The sequence below is a fragment of the Callithrix jacchus genome, chromosome 9 (assembly GCF_049354715.1).
Source record: "Callithrix jacchus isolate 240 chromosome 9, calJac240_pri, whole genome shotgun sequence".
Taxonomy (NCBI): domain Eukaryota; kingdom Metazoa; phylum Chordata; class Mammalia; order Primates; family Cebidae; genus Callithrix; species Callithrix jacchus.
This window is the reverse complement of record NC_133510.1, coordinates 109,296,211-109,318,131: the sequence shown is the minus strand read 5'-3', so window position 1 is coordinate 109,318,131 and position 21,921 is coordinate 109,296,211. Positions and strand designations below refer to the sequence as shown.

At 38.9% G+C, this 21,921-nt stretch overlaps 1 protein-coding gene across 7 annotated transcripts in view; it reads right to left on the bottom strand.

Annotated features, from left to right (window-relative positions):
* The window catches only part of POLR3B (RNA polymerase III subunit B), a 144,209-nt gene that overhangs the window by 52,253 nt on the left and 70,035 nt on the right, over positions 1 to 21,921 (bottom strand). For all 7 annotated transcript variants that reach the window (XM_078337180.1, XM_002752939.7, XM_017976339.4 and 4 more), the window contains 7 exons: positions 19,063 to 19,224; positions 15,945 to 16,145; positions 13,945 to 14,107; positions 12,566 to 12,719; positions 9,340 to 9,414; positions 8,696 to 8,794; positions 2,075 to 2,202 (listed from right to left, as the gene is read on the bottom strand). In XM_078337180.1, the coding sequence (XP_078193306.1) occupies positions 2,075 to 2,202; positions 8,696 to 8,794; positions 9,340 to 9,414; positions 12,566 to 12,719; positions 13,945 to 14,107; positions 15,945 to 16,145; positions 19,063 to 19,224 (982 nt within the window). The remainder of the gene's footprint in view (positions 1 to 2,074; positions 2,203 to 8,695; positions 8,795 to 9,339; positions 9,415 to 12,565; positions 12,720 to 13,944; positions 14,108 to 15,944; positions 16,146 to 19,062; positions 19,225 to 21,921) is intronic.

Below are 21,921 nucleotides of genomic sequence, written 5' to 3'. Positions count from 1 at the left end.
TTATTTTTTAAAAAAGCTTCGCTACGGGGAGATAGCTGCAGCTCTTTCTGTTTCGATCTTCAAACACACTAAAGAGTGGCATTAGCGATGAAGTGATTAGTCTTCCGTTAATTCTGCTGAAGGTTCTACACAAAAGGTATATTGTTTCAGCTGGGATTCACATCATGAAACAAAATGGTTTGGTAAACCCAATAGAAGTGATAGCCCTTTCATGACACACAGGGTTCAGTACTGTATATTTCAACTTGTTAGCAAGTCAGAAGCACAAGCGGGAAATCAGCCTACACTGCTACTCAGGATGAATGGGAAAGGCTAAATTGATGAGCTGCTGTTTAGATTTTCCCACTGGGAATTATTCTCAACTGTCCAGGCATTACATCATTCAGGTAAATGGCAGCAGGACAAAATGCTTTTTATTTCTTTGTAGCTAACCAGAGGGCAATATAAAAACTTGAAAAGAAATATATCTACTCTCTATCCATAATGAAGAAATAGGGTTTCTTAATTGCCAAGCTATGGTCAGTTGCAGCTGGTTGTTGGTAACTGAGGAGCTAAATGCATTCTGGTTGTCACCCAAAGGCAATGCAAATGCTTCCCTCTCTACATTTTTACAGTTTCCTTATGAAGCTCTTTGAATCATACTTTAAATCAAAGAAAACAATCATATTGGTGTGACAGGCATATAAGAAAATAAAATTTACTAAATACATCAGGATTTAAATGATTTTTAAAAACATTTCAGGCCAGGTGTGATGGTTTCTGCCTGTAATCCCACCACTTTGGGAGGCCGAGGCGGGTGGATCACCTGAGGTCAGGAGTTTGAGACCAGCCTGGCCAACATGGAGAAACCTCATCACTACTAAAAATACGAAATTAGCCAGGCATGGTGGTGCATGCCCGTAATCCCAGCTACTTGGGAGGCTGAGGCAAGAGTATCACTTGAACCTGGGAGGCGGAGGGTGTGATGAGCCAAGATTGCACCATCGCACTCAAGACTGGGCAACAGAGCGGAACTCCATCTCAAAACACATTTTTTTTTTCCAAAAAGCTTTATATTAAAACTTTTTTGTTTTTGGCAGGGTCAGGGAACACTGGTTTTCTCTCCATATTACCTTCAAGATAAAACTCAAATTCCTCAACATATGACACCTCCCTTGCACACCTCTGTACCATGCTACACTAGCAAGTCACACCAAAGTACCAAAACCTCTTATGTCATACTTGGTCGCACTTCCATACCTTCAAAAATACTCAGTCTTCCAAAACTCGGCTCAGCTCTATCCTTCAGAAACAACCCACTCTCACTTTAAGTGACCCTCCTCTTCTAATTTCCTTAGATTTTGGTTGTCAATTACACCATTTATTACATCACGTTGAGTTATTGTTTTATTTGTTGGTCTCTCCTACTAGACTCTGAACTCCCTGAGCACTCTGCCTCATCTCTCTATTTTCAGACTCTAGCCTCATGTCTGGTCTATAGTTATGCTCAATAAATGTTACAAGTCAATGAATGAATAAATTAACAGATGAAAGAGAAGAAAAATAGAAAAGAAGGAAAATAAATTCAGAAACTAGTATGAGATGAATTAGATAAGTTTTAGGAGATATGGTAGCAATTGCAAGGGCATAATGGGTTCAGGGATTGTCAACCAGGCAATTACTAGGTACATTCAAATAGACATTGTAAATCTTTATCTGTTTTTTTTAATCCCTCTTCCTCCTTAACCTTCCGTTTTTCTGCCCTTTCTCCCATTTCTCAAGGTTAACAAGTTACATTTTCTAGGGCTTTTCTCTTTATATGTATCCCTCATAATTCTGTGACATTTATTATATATTGCTTTGTTTGGTCAAGGAAACAAATTCAAAGAGGTTTTCTCCATTTTTGCTTACGCTTTAGGCATGGCAGGACACCAAGCCTTGCAGAGTTCCATAGGCAACTCCCTGGGCTTGGTAACCCTCCCAGTACCTGATCTGTTTAAACATACAATACTGGTGAAGCAGGAATAAAGATGTAAGACTTTTTCCAAAAGTATTTCCAAGTATTTACAACAAAGTTTCAAGAAGGAAATCTTACCCATGGCTTGTTTCCCCATGGCACACTGGTAAGTGTTTCTCGGGGACTGGTTATGGTGAGGGTATGGGATCAGTCCAGCACACACGCCAAGAAGAGTGAAGGGTTCAATCTCCAAGTGGGTGGTGTCTCTAACAAGTTAAGTAAGAATCAGATATCTTAAGCATCAACTGCAAAAATAAGTGTCTTTTAGTGGTATACAAATATTGCTATCTAGGTCCCCAAGGGATTTATAAGTCAATAAAATTCAATGCTTGTAAAACTGGTAAAATAAAAACATACTTAAATAAAATACAATGAAACATAAGAACTTGTAATTAACACATAAATTACTATACTCAACATATAGAAATATATTAACAATATCCATATGGATGAGTAGCCTGGTTTTCCTCATTCTTCTGACATATATCAGTTAGTACATTTTATCACCATTTTAGAGTGGAATATACCTCCTTTAAGAATAGTTACTATAGGCCAGGCATGGTGGCTCACACCTGTAATCCCAGCAATTTGGGAGGCCAAGGCAGGCAGATCATCTGAGGTCAGAAGTTTGAGACCAGCCTGGCCAACATCGTGAAAACCTGACTCTACTAAAAATATATAAAAACATAGCCAGGAATGGTGGTAGGTGCCTATAATTCCAGCTACTCAGGAGACTGAGGCAGGAAAATCACTTGAACCCAGGAGATGGAGGTTGCAGCAAGCTGAGATCACAACATGCCACTGCACTCCAGCCTGGGTGACAGAGCAAGACTATCTCAAAAAAAAAAAAGTTACTATAGACCTACAGGGGGACCAATACCAAAGCCATTAGATAACTGTGGCTACTGAGAACTTGAAATGCTAACTTAATTTTAATTACTTTAAATTTTAAAACTCAAACTAAAATTTAACTCAGTTCAGTCATTTAAAACCTTTTATCTTGGAACAACTCACATTTATGAATCTTTTTAAAGTGTAAATGTTTTGAAATCAGATCAAGTATTTCTGATAAAAAATTGGTATCCAAATTGAAATGTGCTTAAGTGCATACCAGATTTTGAGGACTTATATAGTAGGAAAAAAGTGTAAAATATCTCATTACTTTTATATTAATTACATGTTGACATGATAATATTTTGGATATACTGACAAAAATACTATTTAAAATAATTTTACCTGTTTCTTTTCTATCTTTTTAATGTGGCTTTTGAAGTTATACAGGTGGCATGCATTTTATTTTACTGGACAGCTCTGCTATAAATAGTACTAGACACAAAGTAAGATTTTACCTAGTAGATGTCAGAATCTTGGTGACTTTCATAATATATTTCTGCAGAAAATTCAGTTTTTTGGCCAAATGATATAGCAACTAAGATGTGTTAATAGGAAAGATTACCCAGATTAATGTAGGTCTTTGTGGAAAGTACCAGATGTGACATCCAGATCTGTGATATCTGTGGACCCGCTATTTCTCCCTCAAGTGTTTGTGAAGTGTAACCTTAAAAATTTCAGTGGTTTACAGCACCTGTGAACAGAAGTGATGTCCAAGAAACCAGGTCCCAACCCATCAATGGAATATACCTGGTAAAAGATCTCCCATTTATCCAGTTATTCATCTATTTTCTTTTTCAAAACACATGTATTAAATTATGTCCCTATTTGGTGAGAAAAGGTACTTTCCATGTATTTCTTGGTTTGAAGAGTATTGTTTTGACCTTATGACCTAGCAGAACCCCAAACCTCTCAGACAAGCAGGAAGGGAAAAGACTTCCTTTATCAAGAAGGAAGGGAAAAGACTCTAGGTTTTGTTTTGCCTTTTTCTTTAAAGATCATGAGCTTATAGCTACATTTTATAGTCTAGAAGAAAACAGATTTTCTTTTAAATGTACTGTTTTAAATATTGGCCAAGTTGACATTCTCTATCTAAGTAAAAACCAATTTTTCAGATGCTAATATTGGACTGAGTTGAAAAATGAAAAGAAACATCTGAAGTTTTTTTCTTCTACTGTAACATACATAAAATCATATAGTATCTAACAATTAATAGTAGCCCAAACACTCTAGATTCTGATTTTACAAAAAAGAAAAGAAAATTATTCTTTTTAAAATCATCAGTTTAGAAACTGAACAGGAATTGAGAAATTAAAAAAAAATTTTTTTGAGACAGAGTTTCACACTTGTTGTCCAGGCTGGAGTGCAATGGTGCGATCTCGGCTCACTGCAACTTCCACCTCCCGGGTTCAAGTGATTCTCCTGCCTCAGCCTCCCGAGTAGCTGGGATTACAGGCATGCTCCACCATGCCTGGCTAATTTTGTATTTTTAGTAGAGACGAGGTTTCTCCATGTTGGTCAGGCCAGTCTCAAACCCCTGACCTCAGGTGATCCACCTGCATCGGCCTCCCAAAGTTCTGAGATTATAGGCATGAGCCACTGCGCCTGGTCAAGATTTTTTATTCACTGTGTATAAAGCACTTAAATTCAGTTCAAATGAAAACTAAGTAACCTGTTACAATAGTGAAAAACTTGGAAACTGCCTAAATATTCATCAGTAGAAAACTAGTTAATAAACTAAATATGTGTAGGTAGATAATGTAATAATCAGCAATGAAAAAAAAATATATATGTATTTATATATATACAGTCACACACCACATAACGTTTTGGTCAACAATGGACTGCATAAATGACGGTGGTTCCAAACGATTATAATACTGCATTTCTACTGTATTTTTTCTTTGGTTAGATATGTTTTGATACACCAATACTTACGATTGTGTTACAACTGCCTACAATATTCAGTAGAGTAATATGCTGTACAGGTTTGTAGTCTAGAACCAATAGGCTTTAGCATATAGTCTATGTGTGTAGCAGGTGACATATCACCTAGGTTTAAGTACCCTATGATGTTCACATAATGAAATCACCTGACGACAAATTTCTCAGAATCCATCCCATCATTAAGTGACACATGACTATGTATACAAATATACAAGTATATAAATATATATACTAATATGGAAAATGTCCAGAATATACTGGTAAGTTTCAAAATCAAGACATTGGAAATGTTATCATTGTTTTGTAAACACACATTGTGTGGAATCATGTATGTATGTTTGTTCTCAGAAAAAAAATCTAGAATATACGTAAGAAATTATTAGCATTGGTGACTTGTGAAGGGTAGAGTCTGGTGGGATGGCAAAGGAAAGGGATTCATTCTTCGTACTTAATGCATTTCTACATTTAAAAAAAGTAAGTATAAATTAAGTAATACAAAAATTTCTACATTTTTAAAATGAAATTAATTCAATGTATGGAATAGCTTGGTAACTGGAAAATGCTGAGAGTTATATTCATTTACATCAATGAAAAATCAGATGAAAATCCCTGCCTTCATGAAGCTTCTAGCGAGGGGAGATAGACAATATATAGATACATCAGTGAAACACCCATTTTACTACATAGTACTAGGTGCAAGAAGGAAAAATAAAAAGGAGTAAAGCGGAGTGGATAGAGATAAGGGTTTCTATTTTCAATAGAGTGGTCAGGAAAGTCTCACAAGAAGGTGACACCTGAGTGAAGACCTGGGGGAGGTGAAGCAGTGAGCCATGTAGGTATGTGTGAGAGTGCTCCAGGCAGAGGAGGCATCCAGCGCAAAGGTGCTAAGGCAGAAGCATGCCTGTAGTGTTCAGAGAAGAGGCCAGTGAGGTTGAAACAGGGAGTGGGGAGAGGTAGAAATGAAGTGGGCAGATTGTGCAGGAACTGGAAGGCCTCTGTAAGAACTTCTGAGGGAGACAGAAAGCTCCTGAGGTATTTGAAAAGAGAACTGACATGATCCCTCTGCTCTATTAGGAAAAGAAAGACTGTATAGGAACAGGTATTAAAACAGTCAGGCTTTTGCAAAAATCCAACTGGCCTGGACTAGGTGGTGGATTGAGGTAGTGAAAAGAGTTCAGATTTCAGGTGTATTTGGAAGGCTCACATGATAAGCTAGGGGTTAATGTGGCTATACAGAAAAAGGGTCAGGATGGAAATAGAGGGTTTTTTTGGTTTAAGTAACACAAAGGATAGAACTGTCATTTATGGGGCTACTATAAAATAGTTCTTTTATATACTCATGCTATATATTTTGAGTCAAGGTCTCATTTTGTTGCCCAAGCTGGACTGCAGTGGTGTTCTGATTAGAGCTCACTGCATCCTCAAACTGGGCTCAAGTGATCCTTCCACCTCAGCCTCCCAAGGAGCTCGGATCACAGGTATACACCACAACAACCAGCTAACTTTTTTTATTTTTAGTAGAGATGAAGTCTCACTGTGTTGCCCATCTCAAACTCCTGAGCTCAAGCAATCCTCCTACCTTAGCCTCGCAAAGTGCTGGGATTATAGATGTGACCCACCACAGCTGGCCCTCAGTCAATTTTGAATGAGGGGTATATAATAGTACTTTGAGAGATTCACATCTTTAAGGAAGAAAAATTCTGACTAAAAAGTATCATTTACAAAGTGCAAAAAAAAAAAAAATATATATATATATATATATATATATATATATATATATATATATATATACTGGCAATAGGATCTTGCTCTGTCACTCAGGCTGGAGTGCAGTGGCATGAACATGGCTCCCAAAGCTCCTGGGCTCATGCAATCCTCCAGCTATATCTGTATGAATAACTGGGACTACAAGCATGCACACCTGGCTAATTTTTAGGGTTTTTGTAGAGACGAGGTCTTTCATGTTACCAAGGCTAGTAAATTATAATCTTTTTCAGTTGGTAGCAGAAAACAAAAAAGTTTTTCTTTTTCCTTGTTTTAAGAGATAGGCTCTCACCCAGGCTGGAGTGCAGTGCCACGATCATAGCTCACTGTATAACCCATAACTCCTGGGCTCAAGCGATCCTTCTACCTCAACTTTCCAAGTAGCTAGGACTACAAGTGTGCACCCCGTGTACTCAACCTGGCTAATTTTTTATTTTTGTTTTTAGACATAGGGTCTTGCTATGTTGTCCAGGCTGGTCTCAAACTCTTGGCCTCAGGCAATTCTCCTGCCTCATCTTCCCAAAGCACTAGGACTACAGGGGTGAGCCATTATACCGGGTCAGAAAAGTACTTATTCTTGATTGAAGACATAAATAGTTATCAGGTGGTAGTATTAAACTCCCTAGCAATGTACCTGCAAGAATTCCAATTTCAGGTAAGTGGTACATCAGTCACATGCATCAGACAGCAAGTTATATAGATGTTCTTTAATGTACTCCAAATGGAATGCAGATGCTTCTAAAAATATCATTGTTCAAGAAGAAATATTGTGAACATACTACCAATTCAAGTGTATAAACTGTACATAAACTTTGAGATAGTTTTTGAACAGACTATGTAGGGAATTCCTGCACTGACAATAAGAATTCAGATGTCTATGAACAAAATCACCTCTAAAAGAGATAAGTACATTTTTGTACAGCTTGATTCGTTAGTTTAATTTTGGCAATAATCAAGCATTAAAATCAGAGAAGCAACTCCTTTTAAAAAATATACATTGAGGCCAGGCATGGTGACTTATGCTTGTAATCCTAACTACTCAGGAGACTGAAGTGGGAGGATTGCTTGAGATTAGGAGTTTTAAGCTTCAGTGAGCTATGTCGTGCCACTGTACTCCTTCTGAGTGACAGAGCAAGACCGTCTCAACAAAAACCCAAAAAAACTACATATCTGTGTGTGTGTGTGTGCGTGTTCGTACACACTGTCACATGAACAGAAAGGATAATTAAATCTAAAAATGACTAATTAGCTGCTCTGTAATACTCTTCACTGGGATAAATGATAGGTTATGCTCTACATTAAAACTGTAAATTTCTTTCTTTTTTTTTTCTGAGATGGAGTTTCACTCTTGTTACCCAGGCTGGAGTGCAATGGTGTGATCTCGGCTCACCGCAACCTCTGCCTCCTGGGTTCAAGCAATTCTCCTCCCTCAGCCTCCTGAGTAGCTGGGATTACAGGCACGCGCCACCATGCCAAGCTAATTTTTTGTATTTTTAGTAGAGACGGGGGTTTCACTATGTTGACCAGGATGGTCTCGATCTCTTGACCTCGTGATTCACCCGCCTCGGCCTCCCAAAGTACTGGGATTACAGGCATGAGCCACCGCGCCCGGCCCAAAACTGTAAATTTCTATATGGTACATATATACCATGAAATACTATGCACCCATAAAAAGATCATGTCTTTTGCAGAGACATGGATGAAGCTAGAAGCCATCCTCAGCAAACTAACACAGGAACAGAAAACCAAACACCACATGTTCTCACTCATAGGTGGAAGCCAACAACAAGAACACATGAACACAGGGAGAGAACAACACACACTGGGGGGCCTATTGGGGGGCTAGGGGAGGGAGAACATAAACATAAATAGCCAATGCATGCAGGGCTTAACACCTGGGTTGATAGGTACAGCAAACCACCAGGGCCCACATTTACCTATATAACAAACCTGCATTTTCAAAATAAAAAAAAGATTGTATTTTCTAACAGTTCCTGCCAAGAGTACAAGATAGGACTGAAGATGACAATGAAAAGAGAAAGTAGTTTCTATAGTCAGAACAGGTTTTAATTTATGCCTGCTATGGATCCTACTTACTTATTAATTGTGTGTTCATACAGTGCGATGTTACAATCATTTTCTTCATTCACATCCAAATATTCAACCAGACTCTCATGTAAGAAATCTTCAAAATTCCTGGGAAATTATTGATCAAAGAGACATCATTAAAAAGCATTTTTTCTTCAGGATTTTATACAACAGGACATACTGGCTTTCATTTAGGCCCAAAGCACCTTTGTCTCCCAGAGAGTATCATTACATTGGGTTACCTGAAACATGTTATTCTTAGCTCATACAGTAACCACAAATTGCTGAAATAAAAACAGCAAAGTGTCCCATCTGTAACTCTTGTCAATTTAGTCCTCACTTCTTAAAAACTTCTAACCACAGAAACCTCATGATGAGACCTACAGTGTCTATACTGACATATAATGTGTAAGTCCTTTTCTTACCAGAAACACTTAGTTGTGTACCACTTGACACCAAGACTCTGTAACCATCATGATCTAAATTCATGAATATTTTATAATGTCCAAGCAAGTTCACATGGAGCAAAATAGGTTTTTAACAGGCTAGCAATCTGATGAAAAGAAATTAAAGTACTAAATGAAAATACACTTTTCTTAAATCATGTACTTGTGTACTAAGGAGATTGATAAGTTTTACTTTTGGCTACTTACCTGTACCCTTGGGCCAGCTCTTCCATATGTTTATTTGTGACTGCTGGCTTCTGCTTCTTGACAATTATATAGGGTCTAGAACAGAAAAAGCAAAACCAAATTAATAGTAGTTCCAGGGAAAAATCACACAGGCAAGTTAGTTTAGCAAAGTGAGATGAGGGAAGATGTAAATACAACCAAACCCATTCCCAGATTGCTGAGGACACCAGGTATTTTTTGTATGCATGAGCATGGTGTAGGGGCCTATGTTGTCTCTCACATATACACACATATAGACCCAAGCCCATGTGTACATGTATGTGTGTATATATTCATGCACACACACAGTGCTTCCTGCAAGTATCTTAAAAAACATTTGATTTTGAACAAAAAGGCAACACAAAAAATGATACTCAATAAAGTCTGAAAAGGAAACAAAACCTTTAATGTTATATTTTTTAAAACTGTGTCATGTATCATCCCAAAAATGTCCCCTGATTTCACATTGGAAATATTTTGTATACTACTCACAGAGTTAACAGGCAAAGAAGTAATGTCACTGAGAGTAATAATGGCATTGTGTTATGAGGTTCTGATGAATATCCAGATGTTTAGAGTAGTTTGATTTAGTCTAAACATCACTGAGCTACGCTAGCAAGACACTTAAAGCTACACATGACCAAAGAGAGTAGCTAAAAATTGGCAGAGAATAAAACTTTCTTACTTTATGATTTTCAGCAACATAACGGATGGAAGGTGGAGAGGGCATTCTAGCAGATTAACCTGTAACTGTCAGTGGGGACTTGCCTCGGAGGGCTTTGCCACCATGAGGAAACCCTGACACAAAGGATGGCATGCGGCACTGAAACGTCAAGGGCTGTTGCTATTTGGATAAGCAGCTCTTACAGAGAGGAGCAAGTAACCACTAGACACTTGTACGCTCTACCCTAAAGTCCAAATAACTATTTGAGGACTAATGAGCACTTTTAAACAGTTAAGAAGAAGAGCTACACAGTTACAAAAGGAGAACACAAGTTGTTGAAAAATGAACTGGGTGAGCTTTTCATGGAAATCCACAGTACCTCAAAATTCTGGCTCCTTCTTGGTAGGAAAGCAGAGCCCGCTAATACCTCATTTGAGTGCTGCAGTGAAGTTCAGTTTAAGCCTCAGATGTGACAACAGAAATAGGAGGAAGAGAGGGAGGGGATCACATTTAGCTGCCTCAGTTAACCTTACTTTACTCAACGCATTCTACTATTTTTTCCTGCTAGATCTGTTATGCCATTCTAAAGCTGCTTCTATAAAAGAGTTTTCTTTTTGAATATGTCGTATTATATTGGATGTAATGAAATCCTAAAAAAGAGTAACCTAGATATTGTCACTGTTATTCCTGTCCTTCACTGGACCACGTTGTTAATAGTTACACATAAGCACCTAAGGTGTGCCTGGCACCCTACAGAGCACTTACCCCATGTGATATCAACTAGTTCTCATGACAATCTCAGGCAGGCATTACTGTTTCCATTTTATAGCCAAGGAAACCAAGGCTCAGAGACTGAATATTCAGAGTCACACAACTCAGTGAGTGGGAAGTTAGGATTCAAACACAGGTATAGCATCAGCTATCCATTCTTTGGTTACAAAGAAGAGAAACCAATTCTGGCTAATTTAAACAAAAAATGAAGTTTACTGGAAGCACTGAGAATTTACTGGTGCTGGGTGCAATGATCCCAGCACTTTGGGAGGCTGAGGTGGGTGGATCACTTGGGGCCAGGAGTTCAAGACCAGCCTGCCCAACACAGTGAACCGCCCCCCACCCCTACCTCTACTAACAACACAAAAAATTAGCCATGTGCAGTGGTGCATGACTGTAATCCCAGCAACTTGGGGGGCTGAGGCATGAAAACTGCTTGAACCTGGGAGGCAGACGTTGCAGTAAGCCAAGATTGTACCACTGCATTCCAGCCTGGGTGACAAAATAGGACTGTCTCAAAATGAAAAAAAAGAATCAAATGAAATGAAAAAGAATCAAAGGAAAAGGTGAAATGCTCAGCCTCAGAAATAAAAGGAACTACGGCAGTTCCAAGGATCCAGAAAATGAGGAATAACAGGTAGCCTCTTGCACGCAGCACCGGGAGAATGAATTAAGTCCAACCACTTCCCTCCCTTGATTTATCCTACCTAGGATTTAAATTCTCTGATGATGTGATCGGACTGGCCTCATTTGGGTCATATGCCCAATCCCTTGCTGAAGAGAACAGGGCGCTGGACTAACCATCCCAAGAAGCCTGCCAGTGGTGGGGGTTGGGGGAGCAGTCCCCAGAGGAAAATTAAGTACTGTCATCTGAAGGAGAAATGGATGCTGGACAGTTACTCTCCCAGCTCTGATAGATTCCTAGCTACTGCTAGCTCACTGCCTCGTGCTTCAACACTACCCGAGGTCTACACAGAATAACTACAGTAACACCAGAGAAGGCTTATGAAACGAGGCAATGACCTTAGCTGATGTCTCTGCATATTCCCTCAAACCAGATACTATGTCACATTCATCTTTGTACCTCCAGCTCCTAGATAGCACCTGTGTATAGTAAGTCCTTAATAAATACTTGCTGAATGAATAAAAGGAACCTACTTTTCCATTGTGTCTAATGTTATTTTATTTCTTCATGCCTCCATGTTTTCATTCTTGCCTTTTTTCAGTCTTTCTCCTCCCCTACCCACTCCAACACTCAAGCAACACAATCTACTCATCCTTTAAAGCTGTTTGTAGCAACAGACTACAGAGGGCAAAATCATGAGTCAAAACGAATCCCAAGGACTTACAAATAAAAATCAGACTCCACCACTCTCTAGCTTTCAATAAGTTACTTTGCCTTACTGAACTTCAGTTTCCTCATTTGTTAAATGAAAAGAAAAATCCAACCTCATAGGGTTGAATGAAGTTAAAGCCTTACACATATCGTACATCCATTAAAATGACAAATAGGAGCTAGCATTAACTACTAGGACAGTTGATTGGTATTAGTCACTTTTTCTGTTTTTCCCAGCAGACTGAGCCCTCTGAGGGCAGACTGTCTCCCATTAATCTAAATCCTCGTTACCTAATATGCATATTCATGAAGTGTATGCTAACAATTAAATTTATCTTCACAATGAGAGAGGTTAAAGTAGTTTCAAAAATAAAAACAAGTCTATTTCTTTCAAGAATATAAAGAGATTCTTAAAAACTTTTTTTAGTAACATATACCTGCACAGTCTTCCTCCATCAGAAGAAATATAGACACATCGATCTGTAAGATTTGTTGAGATGGAAACAAATTCATTGATATATCCTGCTCTTCTCATCAGTCGAAATGTATTCACTAGCTTTTTATGGTCTCTAATGACACCCAAGATGTTACCTGAGCAAAAAGAAAGACTAGGTAAGTCAGAAATAAAAAATAAATCCATCCTGATTTAATATATTCAACCAATAAAAACAATAAGCAGCACTAAGCAGTCATTTGAAAATACTGTTAACACCTGCAACCAGTCCAAGGGGTTGCAGGGAAGCAATGAAGGAAGAATGGTTAAGGGCCAGTCCTTCCACATGCTGGCCAAGGAATACTGGAAAAGCTAGCTCTATTTTCCTCAACTGTCAGCACAGTGCTGGGAGCATGAACTTGGTGCCCAAAACCATCTGGGTTTGAACATTGTCCATCACTTTCATAGGCTGGTAGTAAAGATTGAACAAGCTGATCATTTAAAGTACTGAGAATTCTGCCTATTACCTACTGCTATTATTAAACTGCGCTTGTTTAATCATCATCTGTGAAATAAGGAAAATGAACTTTGCCTCCAAAGATTAGTGGGAGGATTCAAAGAGGTACTGGGTAAAAGTGCAGAGTGAAGGCTCATGCAGTGTTAGCCTCTGGGATACAATGAACGAGGCAGTAGGTTAACAGCTCTGCTGAGGCTCTGACCCCTTTCTCACCAGCCCATATGAAAAAGAGTTAATGTCTCTCAGAGTCAGAGGAAGGGGGAGAGGAAGAGAGAACAGACAAGGGATAAGGGATAAGCTCATGGAGCTTACTAGTGAGAGGACAGGCACACAGAGCAGCAAATCAAAAGCAGAAAGGAAGAGAATACACTTGCTGCTAAGGCTGAAAGACTTTGAAGGAGGCAGGAAGAGGTATATGAAAGAAGTAACTGGAGTGTGAGCCAAGGAGAGGGACCCTCTTACCACAGGCTGCTGACATACTGATGATCAGACAGCTAAACAGTCAATTCACTGTAAGAGTTGATCTGATAATTTTTGCAGAGTGACTCCAATATTTAACTTGCACTTAAAGATACCATGTTGAACTTATTCCATTATGGATAAGCCAGCAACTGCAAAAGGGCAGAAAGCAGCCACTCTCTGCAATGTTACCCTTTAGCTCTAACAGCTATATCCTCTCAGAACCTTGGACAACCCAGCCAATAAAGTAACTGTTTCTGTTACCATTGCTTTTTCTACTTTTAGGTGAAGGTCAACTTGGACCCAGAATTAAAGTGTATTTGTGCTTTAAATATCAGGATAATAATGGATTCCCTCCCCCTCTTTACAGACTATCCAGGATCAACACGTCTCTATAATATACTCACCATTAAGAAAGACAAGAAACACATTTGGGTAAGAGAGCTCTTCCCCACATAATAAATTCACATCTTCTACTCCCAAATTACTGGCTAATTTAACAATAGGTCCATCTTCCATATCAGTTGTGATGTGTGTCATAAGGGCCAGGTTTTTAACCAAGCCACATGCCTAAAAAACAAAAGATAGCCATTTCTAAGAACGAACATTAGTAATACAAAGTACAGTTTGCATTTGAAAATAGCTCACTACTTTGCTGGCAGCAATGCAAAGTGGTACAACTTTGTAGGGGACACTTTGGTGATTCACACAAATGCCTTTAAAAAATATATATCCTTTAACTCAGAGGAATTTATCTTCATAACAAGCAAGGATATAAAATAGATTTAGCTACAGAAATGCTCAGCACAGTACTATTTGTAATTATAAATGGTGACGTGCCCAACAAGTTGATTATATTAACAATTACTCCCAGACAATGGAACATTACAGTCATTATGACATTGTATAAAATAAGTAAAGGAAAACATTAATAAAGGCAGCTACATAAAAATATAAAACTTCTGGCCTGAAATGAGAGACTATAAAATAACTGGCCAGTATCCTAAAGTTTCTTGGTCATGAAAGGTAAATAAAGAAAGACTGAAAAATACATTCAGATTAAAAGAGACAAGGAGACATGACACCTAAAAACAATGTGTGATTCTGCACCAGAAAGAAGACAACAGTGGGACAACTGGCAAAATCTGAATAAGATCCATAGATTACAGTATTGTTCAGTCTCATGAGGTTAATAACAGTGTTATGGTTATGTAAGATGTTCACAGTTGGGAATCTAGATGAAGGATTGTGGAAAATCTTCATACTAGTTTTGTAAGTTTTTTGTACATCTAAAATTATTTCAAAATGAAAAGGAGATAAGTGGTTTTAAACTTCTATACATTCCGCAAAGTTCTAAAACAAAAATACCAACAAGGACAGAATACAGTGAATAGAAAAAAATACTTAAAGACAGATGATTTGTAAGATTTTATCTACAAGTCTTAAAATCATCTGCTGCAGTAATGCACAAAATAGCTACTTTGCTGAAGTTAGCTGAAACAATTTCTGGGAAATGAAATGTTTCAAAGTTTAAGATATATAAATTATAAAAAATTTGACAAACTGCATAATTTAGTGTCAATTTCCATATGGTTTAAGATAAATTAGAAGAATAATTTATAAAAACCACAACTCTACACAGACTCCTATTTTCATCTCTTCCAAATAATAACAAATCCCTACACTTTGGAATCTACATCTTTTACTTGTCATAACTTAAGTTATTAATTCAGCATATGTTCATGGGGCCTCTACTCTAACCAAGCCTCTGTGTTAGGAGCTTGAGATACAATGGTGAACCTCCCTTCTTCCAGATTTTACAACTTAGAAGGAATAAAATCAAGTGAAACTAACAATATTAACACAAAGGAGAAAGGACCATGACACAGAGAATAGCGGGTGGTATAGAAGTAAACCAATGTAAACTCCCTGGCTTGGTGTTTAGGCAATTGCTTGTGTTTCCAATATAAGTGAGTTAGAATCCACATTAGGTAATGGACTGTATACTCCTAATTGGCTGTGACTGAGCCCACCTAAGGACAATAAGGAGCTGCTCAAAAAGAGCTTCTCATGAGCATGAGAGATGATAGGTCTTTCAATCTGCCTTCACAGTCTTATTCCTTCTGTGCATGGTTTGATTTTGGGATAAACTAAAATAAGCAAGAGAAACATGGACTGTATTACTTTTAGCTAACTTACTGAATCAAATGCTTCTGCAGGTCCTAGTTTTAGAATGACACTAAGGCAGTCTTCCAAGCATGTCAATATTTCTTTGCCAGATAAATGGCAGACCAAAAAAGGATATGGCCTGGGAGATAGGAACAGAAAGGGACCACACCCACCCCACACTATGCACAGACATAGGTATCACTTCTGACACAGCATCAAGACTCCTCAGATTCCTTACCTCTCCTTCAGGAGTGTCTGAAGGACAGAGCATTCCCCACTGAGACGGCTGGAGGGAGCGAGGACCACTCACTTTTCTTGTTTTTTCAAACTGGGAAGAGATTCTTGTCATCATGCCCAGTGCAGATATATATGACAAGCGAGACAGCACTTGGGTCACACCCTGGCGGTCCATTTTAAATCTCTTTAGAGACCAGTTTCCCTGTAGGGAGATGAAAGACACAACACTATTCCTAATCCAATCCTATGTTGTCTGATACTGTGCAGTAACTACAGGAAGTTCATTACAGGAATTTCATGCTTTCGAAATTAGAACCATGCACATATTCAGAAATCAAAGCATCACAATTAAAATGAAAACTTAGTCAAGTCATTCACTGGGGATTTCTAGGAAGATAATGAACATTACTATGTCTAGCAACCATCTCAGAAGTGTCTGATGCATCAACCTTACTATATCAGAGCAGTCACCTTCTGAGGAACTAATTCTATACTGAAAAGCCAGTTCGACCAGAGATTTCCATGGGAAGTCATAAACTAACTGATAAAACACCAGCAACAAAGAGATCATTTCATGTTGGAATGTGCGATTATTTGGATGTTTTCCAAAGTTACTCTTAAGAATAGCAAAATGTAGCAACAGAAAAATAACTCTGATAGCACTTATTTGGGATAATGAACAAACTGATGGCTTCCTAATCAAGGTTTAAGGAATCTAAAAATAGTATATATATTCATATTAAGAAATATATATTCTCTGTGGCCACTGTATCATTATTAAAATAGATTCATATGAAATAAATCCTGAATAATAAATTTACTTTATCTTCTTATGCATTAAATGTTATATTATTTTAAACATATTATTTTATAATTGTATATATTGAAAATATCCTCAAGGAGAACTTACAGATTAAGGTCAAAAATTTTTCAAATGTAAATTCATAGTAACATGAATTAATAGTAGAAAACAGTATTCATCAAAAAAGCAACACAGGTTGAGTGTGGTGGCTCACGCCTATAATCCCAGCACTTTGGGAGGCTGAGGTGGGCAGATCACTTGAGGTCAGGAGTCTGAGATTAACCTGCCAATGTGGCAAAACCTCGTCTCTACTAAAAATACAAAAACTAGCTGGGTGTGGTGGCACATGTCTGTGCTCCCAGCTACTTGGGAGGCTGAGGTGGGAGGATCAATTGAGCCCAAAAGGCAGGCAGAGGCTGTAGGGAGCTGAGATTGCACCACTGTACTCCAGCCTGGAGGTAAGACCCTGTCTCAGTTAAAAAAAAAAAAGCAAAGCAGACAATAATATGTGAACAGAATTGTTGACTCAAGTTTTCTAGTTCCAAAAAGAACAACTGCACCTGCCATGGTTCTCCATTCCTCCTCAGAGGACCCAATCAAAGCTAGGAGTGTTCTCTTGAGAAAAATGCACATAGAAACAAGAACAAAAATTTAATATTCATTTTGGACTCTTGTGGATTCCAGATTAAAAACCCTTGTAGCAGAAAAATTGCTAGGGTTTCAGGAAACGATTAGGTGATCTTTTGCATTAAAATATGTAACTTTGGGGGAGCTCCCTCACAAATTAAAGTTTGCTCACTATTACAGTCAAGATTGATCACTTTGGAACCTTAAGTTTCTGAAATGTGGAAAAGAGCTAAGCTCTAAGAAACTCTATTATAAGGCAAATAAACAGAGCAACCATATATATTCCACAAATTAACCTCTCATATTATTACTTATTTCATTAACTCCTTTTATCCTCGGAGGGAGAATGAATCTAGTAAACTGACTTATGCCCAGAGAGTAAGAGTAAATAAGGTAAATAAGTATTCAGCACACAGCTAAAATAAGGCAGCAGCTGTTGGCAAGTAGCAAGTAGATGGGAGTAAAGCCAAGATGTTCGGCAAGAGAATTTGTTCTTGTATTCTGCAGGAGTATTACAAAGGGGAGAGACGAGAAACACAAGAGGTCTAAAACTGGTCCTTTGGGGAAAACATATTTGGTAAAAGCATTCTGCTAATAGCAACTCAGAATTTTAAAGGTTGATCTTTTTCTGTTGCCTAGAGTGGGATACACCTGTAACTAGGCCTGCTACTGATTTTTGTAATAAGCAGTTCTGTCAGGGAGGTAAAGCAGTTTCATTTAGGGGAAAAAGAACTACTTAAAATAGCTCTTTTGACCTGAAAATCATGGGTGAAGAAGCAAGAAAAAGTAATTCTAAGAGAAGTGTGTTCAAGCACTCTTTGGAGGATTCTCTTCAAATATTCAGGATCCACCTCAGACAAGTTCGGACCACCAGAGTTTATATGCTTAAACAGGGACAAAGGCGTGGTTCACCTCAAATTTAGATATAGCTGTCATTGCAAGGGCCACTAAGACCCACTATAAAGTTCCAAAGTCAAGTATTGAAGCGAGTCTGCAATAATTCTTTCATCATTAAGGGAATCAACATGGCAGATTATATCATGCTTTGTTGGGGCAAAATCTCATCCATAAAACTAATTTTATGTCTGGCATACAAAACATGAACCAGACTTCATCAGATAGACCTATAGTTGTCATGCTTTAAGAAAGGGAGCAAAAACCCATCTGATAACCTTTTATGAATAGCCTGAGACCCTGACTACACAGCAGCTGCCGAGAGCTGAATTCATCCAGAACTAAATTCATTGCTTATGTGAGGAACAGCTGATAGGTCTTTGAAGAATATAAAACTCCTGTGAAATGAAACGTTTTGTATTATTTTGGACAAAAGGTTGCTAACTAAGAAACCTGTCTGAAATGTGTCAATTTTACTACAGAAGTAAAAGAGGAAAGTTTTCTTTAAAAGAATGGTTATTAACAGTTAAATGAAGATTTTTCCGCTACGCATCAGTATCTATTTTCTTATTGCCTCATATAACAGAAACTATAATTTCGCAGGAAAGTTATAAATAAGAAAATTCCTATTGATGACACTTCAGACTTTCTTTCAAAGTAAAAATGTGTGCTTTGTAAACATTCCTTTTAATATATATATATTTCACCTGGATTCTCCAAGTGCTTTACGTTTCCATTCCATTGAACAGACTTCCAGGTAAATTAGAAAATGCTGAAAGAGTGACTGGAGACTTACAGTAGAAATAGCGTTCACCATGCCATTGGTGATCTGGTCTTGGCGCATGTGTTTTACAACATCAAACTGGGCTGCTCTCTGCTTAGGAATCACCTGGTCAGCAATCTTTTTCATTTCAGAATTAAATTTTTTGAACAAGTCTTCAAAAAGAAGAGATAAAAGCTAAAAAAATAAAAGGTATATGGTGATTTTTCAAAAAGCATTGCTAAATTATTTTAATAAACTTTAGGTCTTAAGAGTTTAAAAAAATAAGATGGAGAAACTGCTTAAAACAGAAAAAATAGGTATTCTCAAATTCAGTTTAATAGATATGTACATAATTTTCTACGTGCTTAACACTGTGCTAGGTATTTAAACGAAAGCAAAGATGATATCATCACTGCATTCAAAGCTGTTTCATCTAGACCAGTCCTTCCAGACTTTTAGATTTCATTGACCAATGACCTAATTTTTAATTTTACAGATAAAGTTATACATTAAAACTAAAAAGGATGTAGAGAGAAGAATTACCATGAAAAACTCTGAAGATAGCCAAGAGGTTTCCTGTATCATTGGTAAAGATGTAAATTGGCACAATCACTTAGAAAACAGTTTGCCATTATCTGCCCATCCCTATGCCCCAACAGTTCCTCTCCTAGGTATACCTACTATAGGAGTGGTTCTCAAACTTTAGCATTTGCAGTAATCACTCCAGGGGATTAAAACAGAAACTGCAGGCCCTACTCTTACAATTTCTATCTCAGTAGGTCTAAGGTAGTGCCCACAAATGTGAATGTCTAATCAGCTCCCAGGAGATGCCAGTGCTGCGGGCAGGAGGAGGGCACTCAAGAAGCTTATTTATATTAGCTATTTGTAGCAGCTAAAATCTGGAAACCATACAAATAATATGTAGACAAGTTCTGGTATACTCATACAATGAAACAATATGAAACAATGAAAATGAACAAAAAATAACCACAAAATCATGGCTGAGTATTAAAAACAAATACTCAGCAAAAGAAACCAGACATAAAACAACATATATATGACATGATTCCATTTATATAAAGTTCAAAGCCCAGCCCAACTACATTATATTGTTTAGGAAGGTACAATTAAGTGGTTAAACTTTAAAGAAAGTTAGGATGCAATATAATGTAAAAGAAGGAATCAGTTAAATTTTAAGGACTTCTTAAAGGCCAAATGTGGACTGCCACACAAGTTCTGAATTCTTCTAAAGCCCCGGCACAGGAAGTGTCCACACCCACTCAAAGTTCCTCTCTGTGGAGTGCTCATGAAAGGCTGCAGTGAGGCAAAAGACCTGAGAAAGACCCCTTTGCTGGAACACAAGCAATAAAACCCTACCTATTTCCCCAGGCTTTCTTGCATAGGAAGTAACACCTAAGTCCCTGGGAAGGGGAAGGATACCCTCCTGCCTAGCAAAGTCCCAGCAGACAAAAATAACCTGCTCTCAGAGGCAAAACTCTGTACCAAATCCTCCCTGCTCTCCCAACAAGCTCTGTACCTACAGTAACGAGCAACAACAGTCTACCCCTGGAAGAAGACCAGCCAAACCCTCTGATTCCAGGAAAAGGTACAATGCCAGAGGGAAGAGAAGGGAGAAGCATCTTACCCTAGGGTAGGAGCAGGAAAACTTGTTGGGCAAAGATCCTGCAATGATACACAGCAAGGGCCAGATACCACAGGGAAGGGGTAGGAAACTGAGAACTTTCCTTTAGAAAATGGGGGAAAAAGAAATGACTGCCCATTCTCACCACTCCTATTCAACACTGTATTGGAGGTGCCATCCAGTTCCATAGGACAAGATAAAGAAATAAAAGATGGTAGGAGGACTTAAGATGTCGCTGTGAGAACAACCCAGGATTGAAGCTCTCGCTGGATGCGCGGAGAGGGTGAGTCGGGGACGCATTTCCAGACGGATCTTAGCTGCCCACAAAACGGGGAAATTCCCAGGTGTAAAAGAGACGCGGGACGCCAGGCAGAGGTCTTGGGTGGTGTAGCCGGCAGCCGCTGCGGCTGCGGCCCACGCCGGAGTGCAGAGGCGCTCCACAGCGCTCCATACAAAAGCGCACTGTTATGGGTGCCCTGTTGAACCGGCAAACTGAGACCTGAGAGAGCTGAACTTGAGACTGAACGGGACTTGGACAGTGAGCCAGCCCAGGAAATCCCAGGGACACAGCGTTTGGGGTAGCGCAGTGTGACAAACAAAACGGCGATTCCAAACGCTCCCGGTGAGGAGGTTTTCTTAAAGCGCAGCTCCGTTAGGGAGGGGCGTCCGCCATTACTGAGGCAATCAGCCCCTACTGAGGTACACGCCCATTGCTGATGCAGCCTGCCATTGCCGAGGCAACCCGGTACAATAGAGAGACTCCGCAGCAGGGCATAGCCTGTAGCAACAGGGCGGAGACCACAGCAGAAGGGCAGAGCCTGCAGCAACAGGGCGAACCTCACACCAGCAGGGTGGAGCCTCGGCAGGCAAATAGTGACTACACTGCCTCCTAGCTGGGCAGGACAGCGAGGCGGACACTCACAAGGAAAGCCCCAACCCCCCCGCCAGACAGAGCATCTGAGAAAAAAAGGGTTTTTTTATGAGTTATGTTGCAGCAGAATTAAACATAGCAGCCTAACAGCCCTGAATGAACAATGGAGCTCACAGCTCAGCACTTGAGCTCCTACAAAGTACAGACTGTCTCCACAAGCAGCTCCCTGACCCCTCTATATCCAAAAGACTGACATTTGGCAGGCATCATTCTGGGATAAAGATAGCAGAAAAAGAAACTCATAGCATCCCTCGCTGTTCCGCAACTGCTATAGGTGCACCCCAGAAAAGCAGGGCCTGGAGTGGACCTCAGTAGTCGT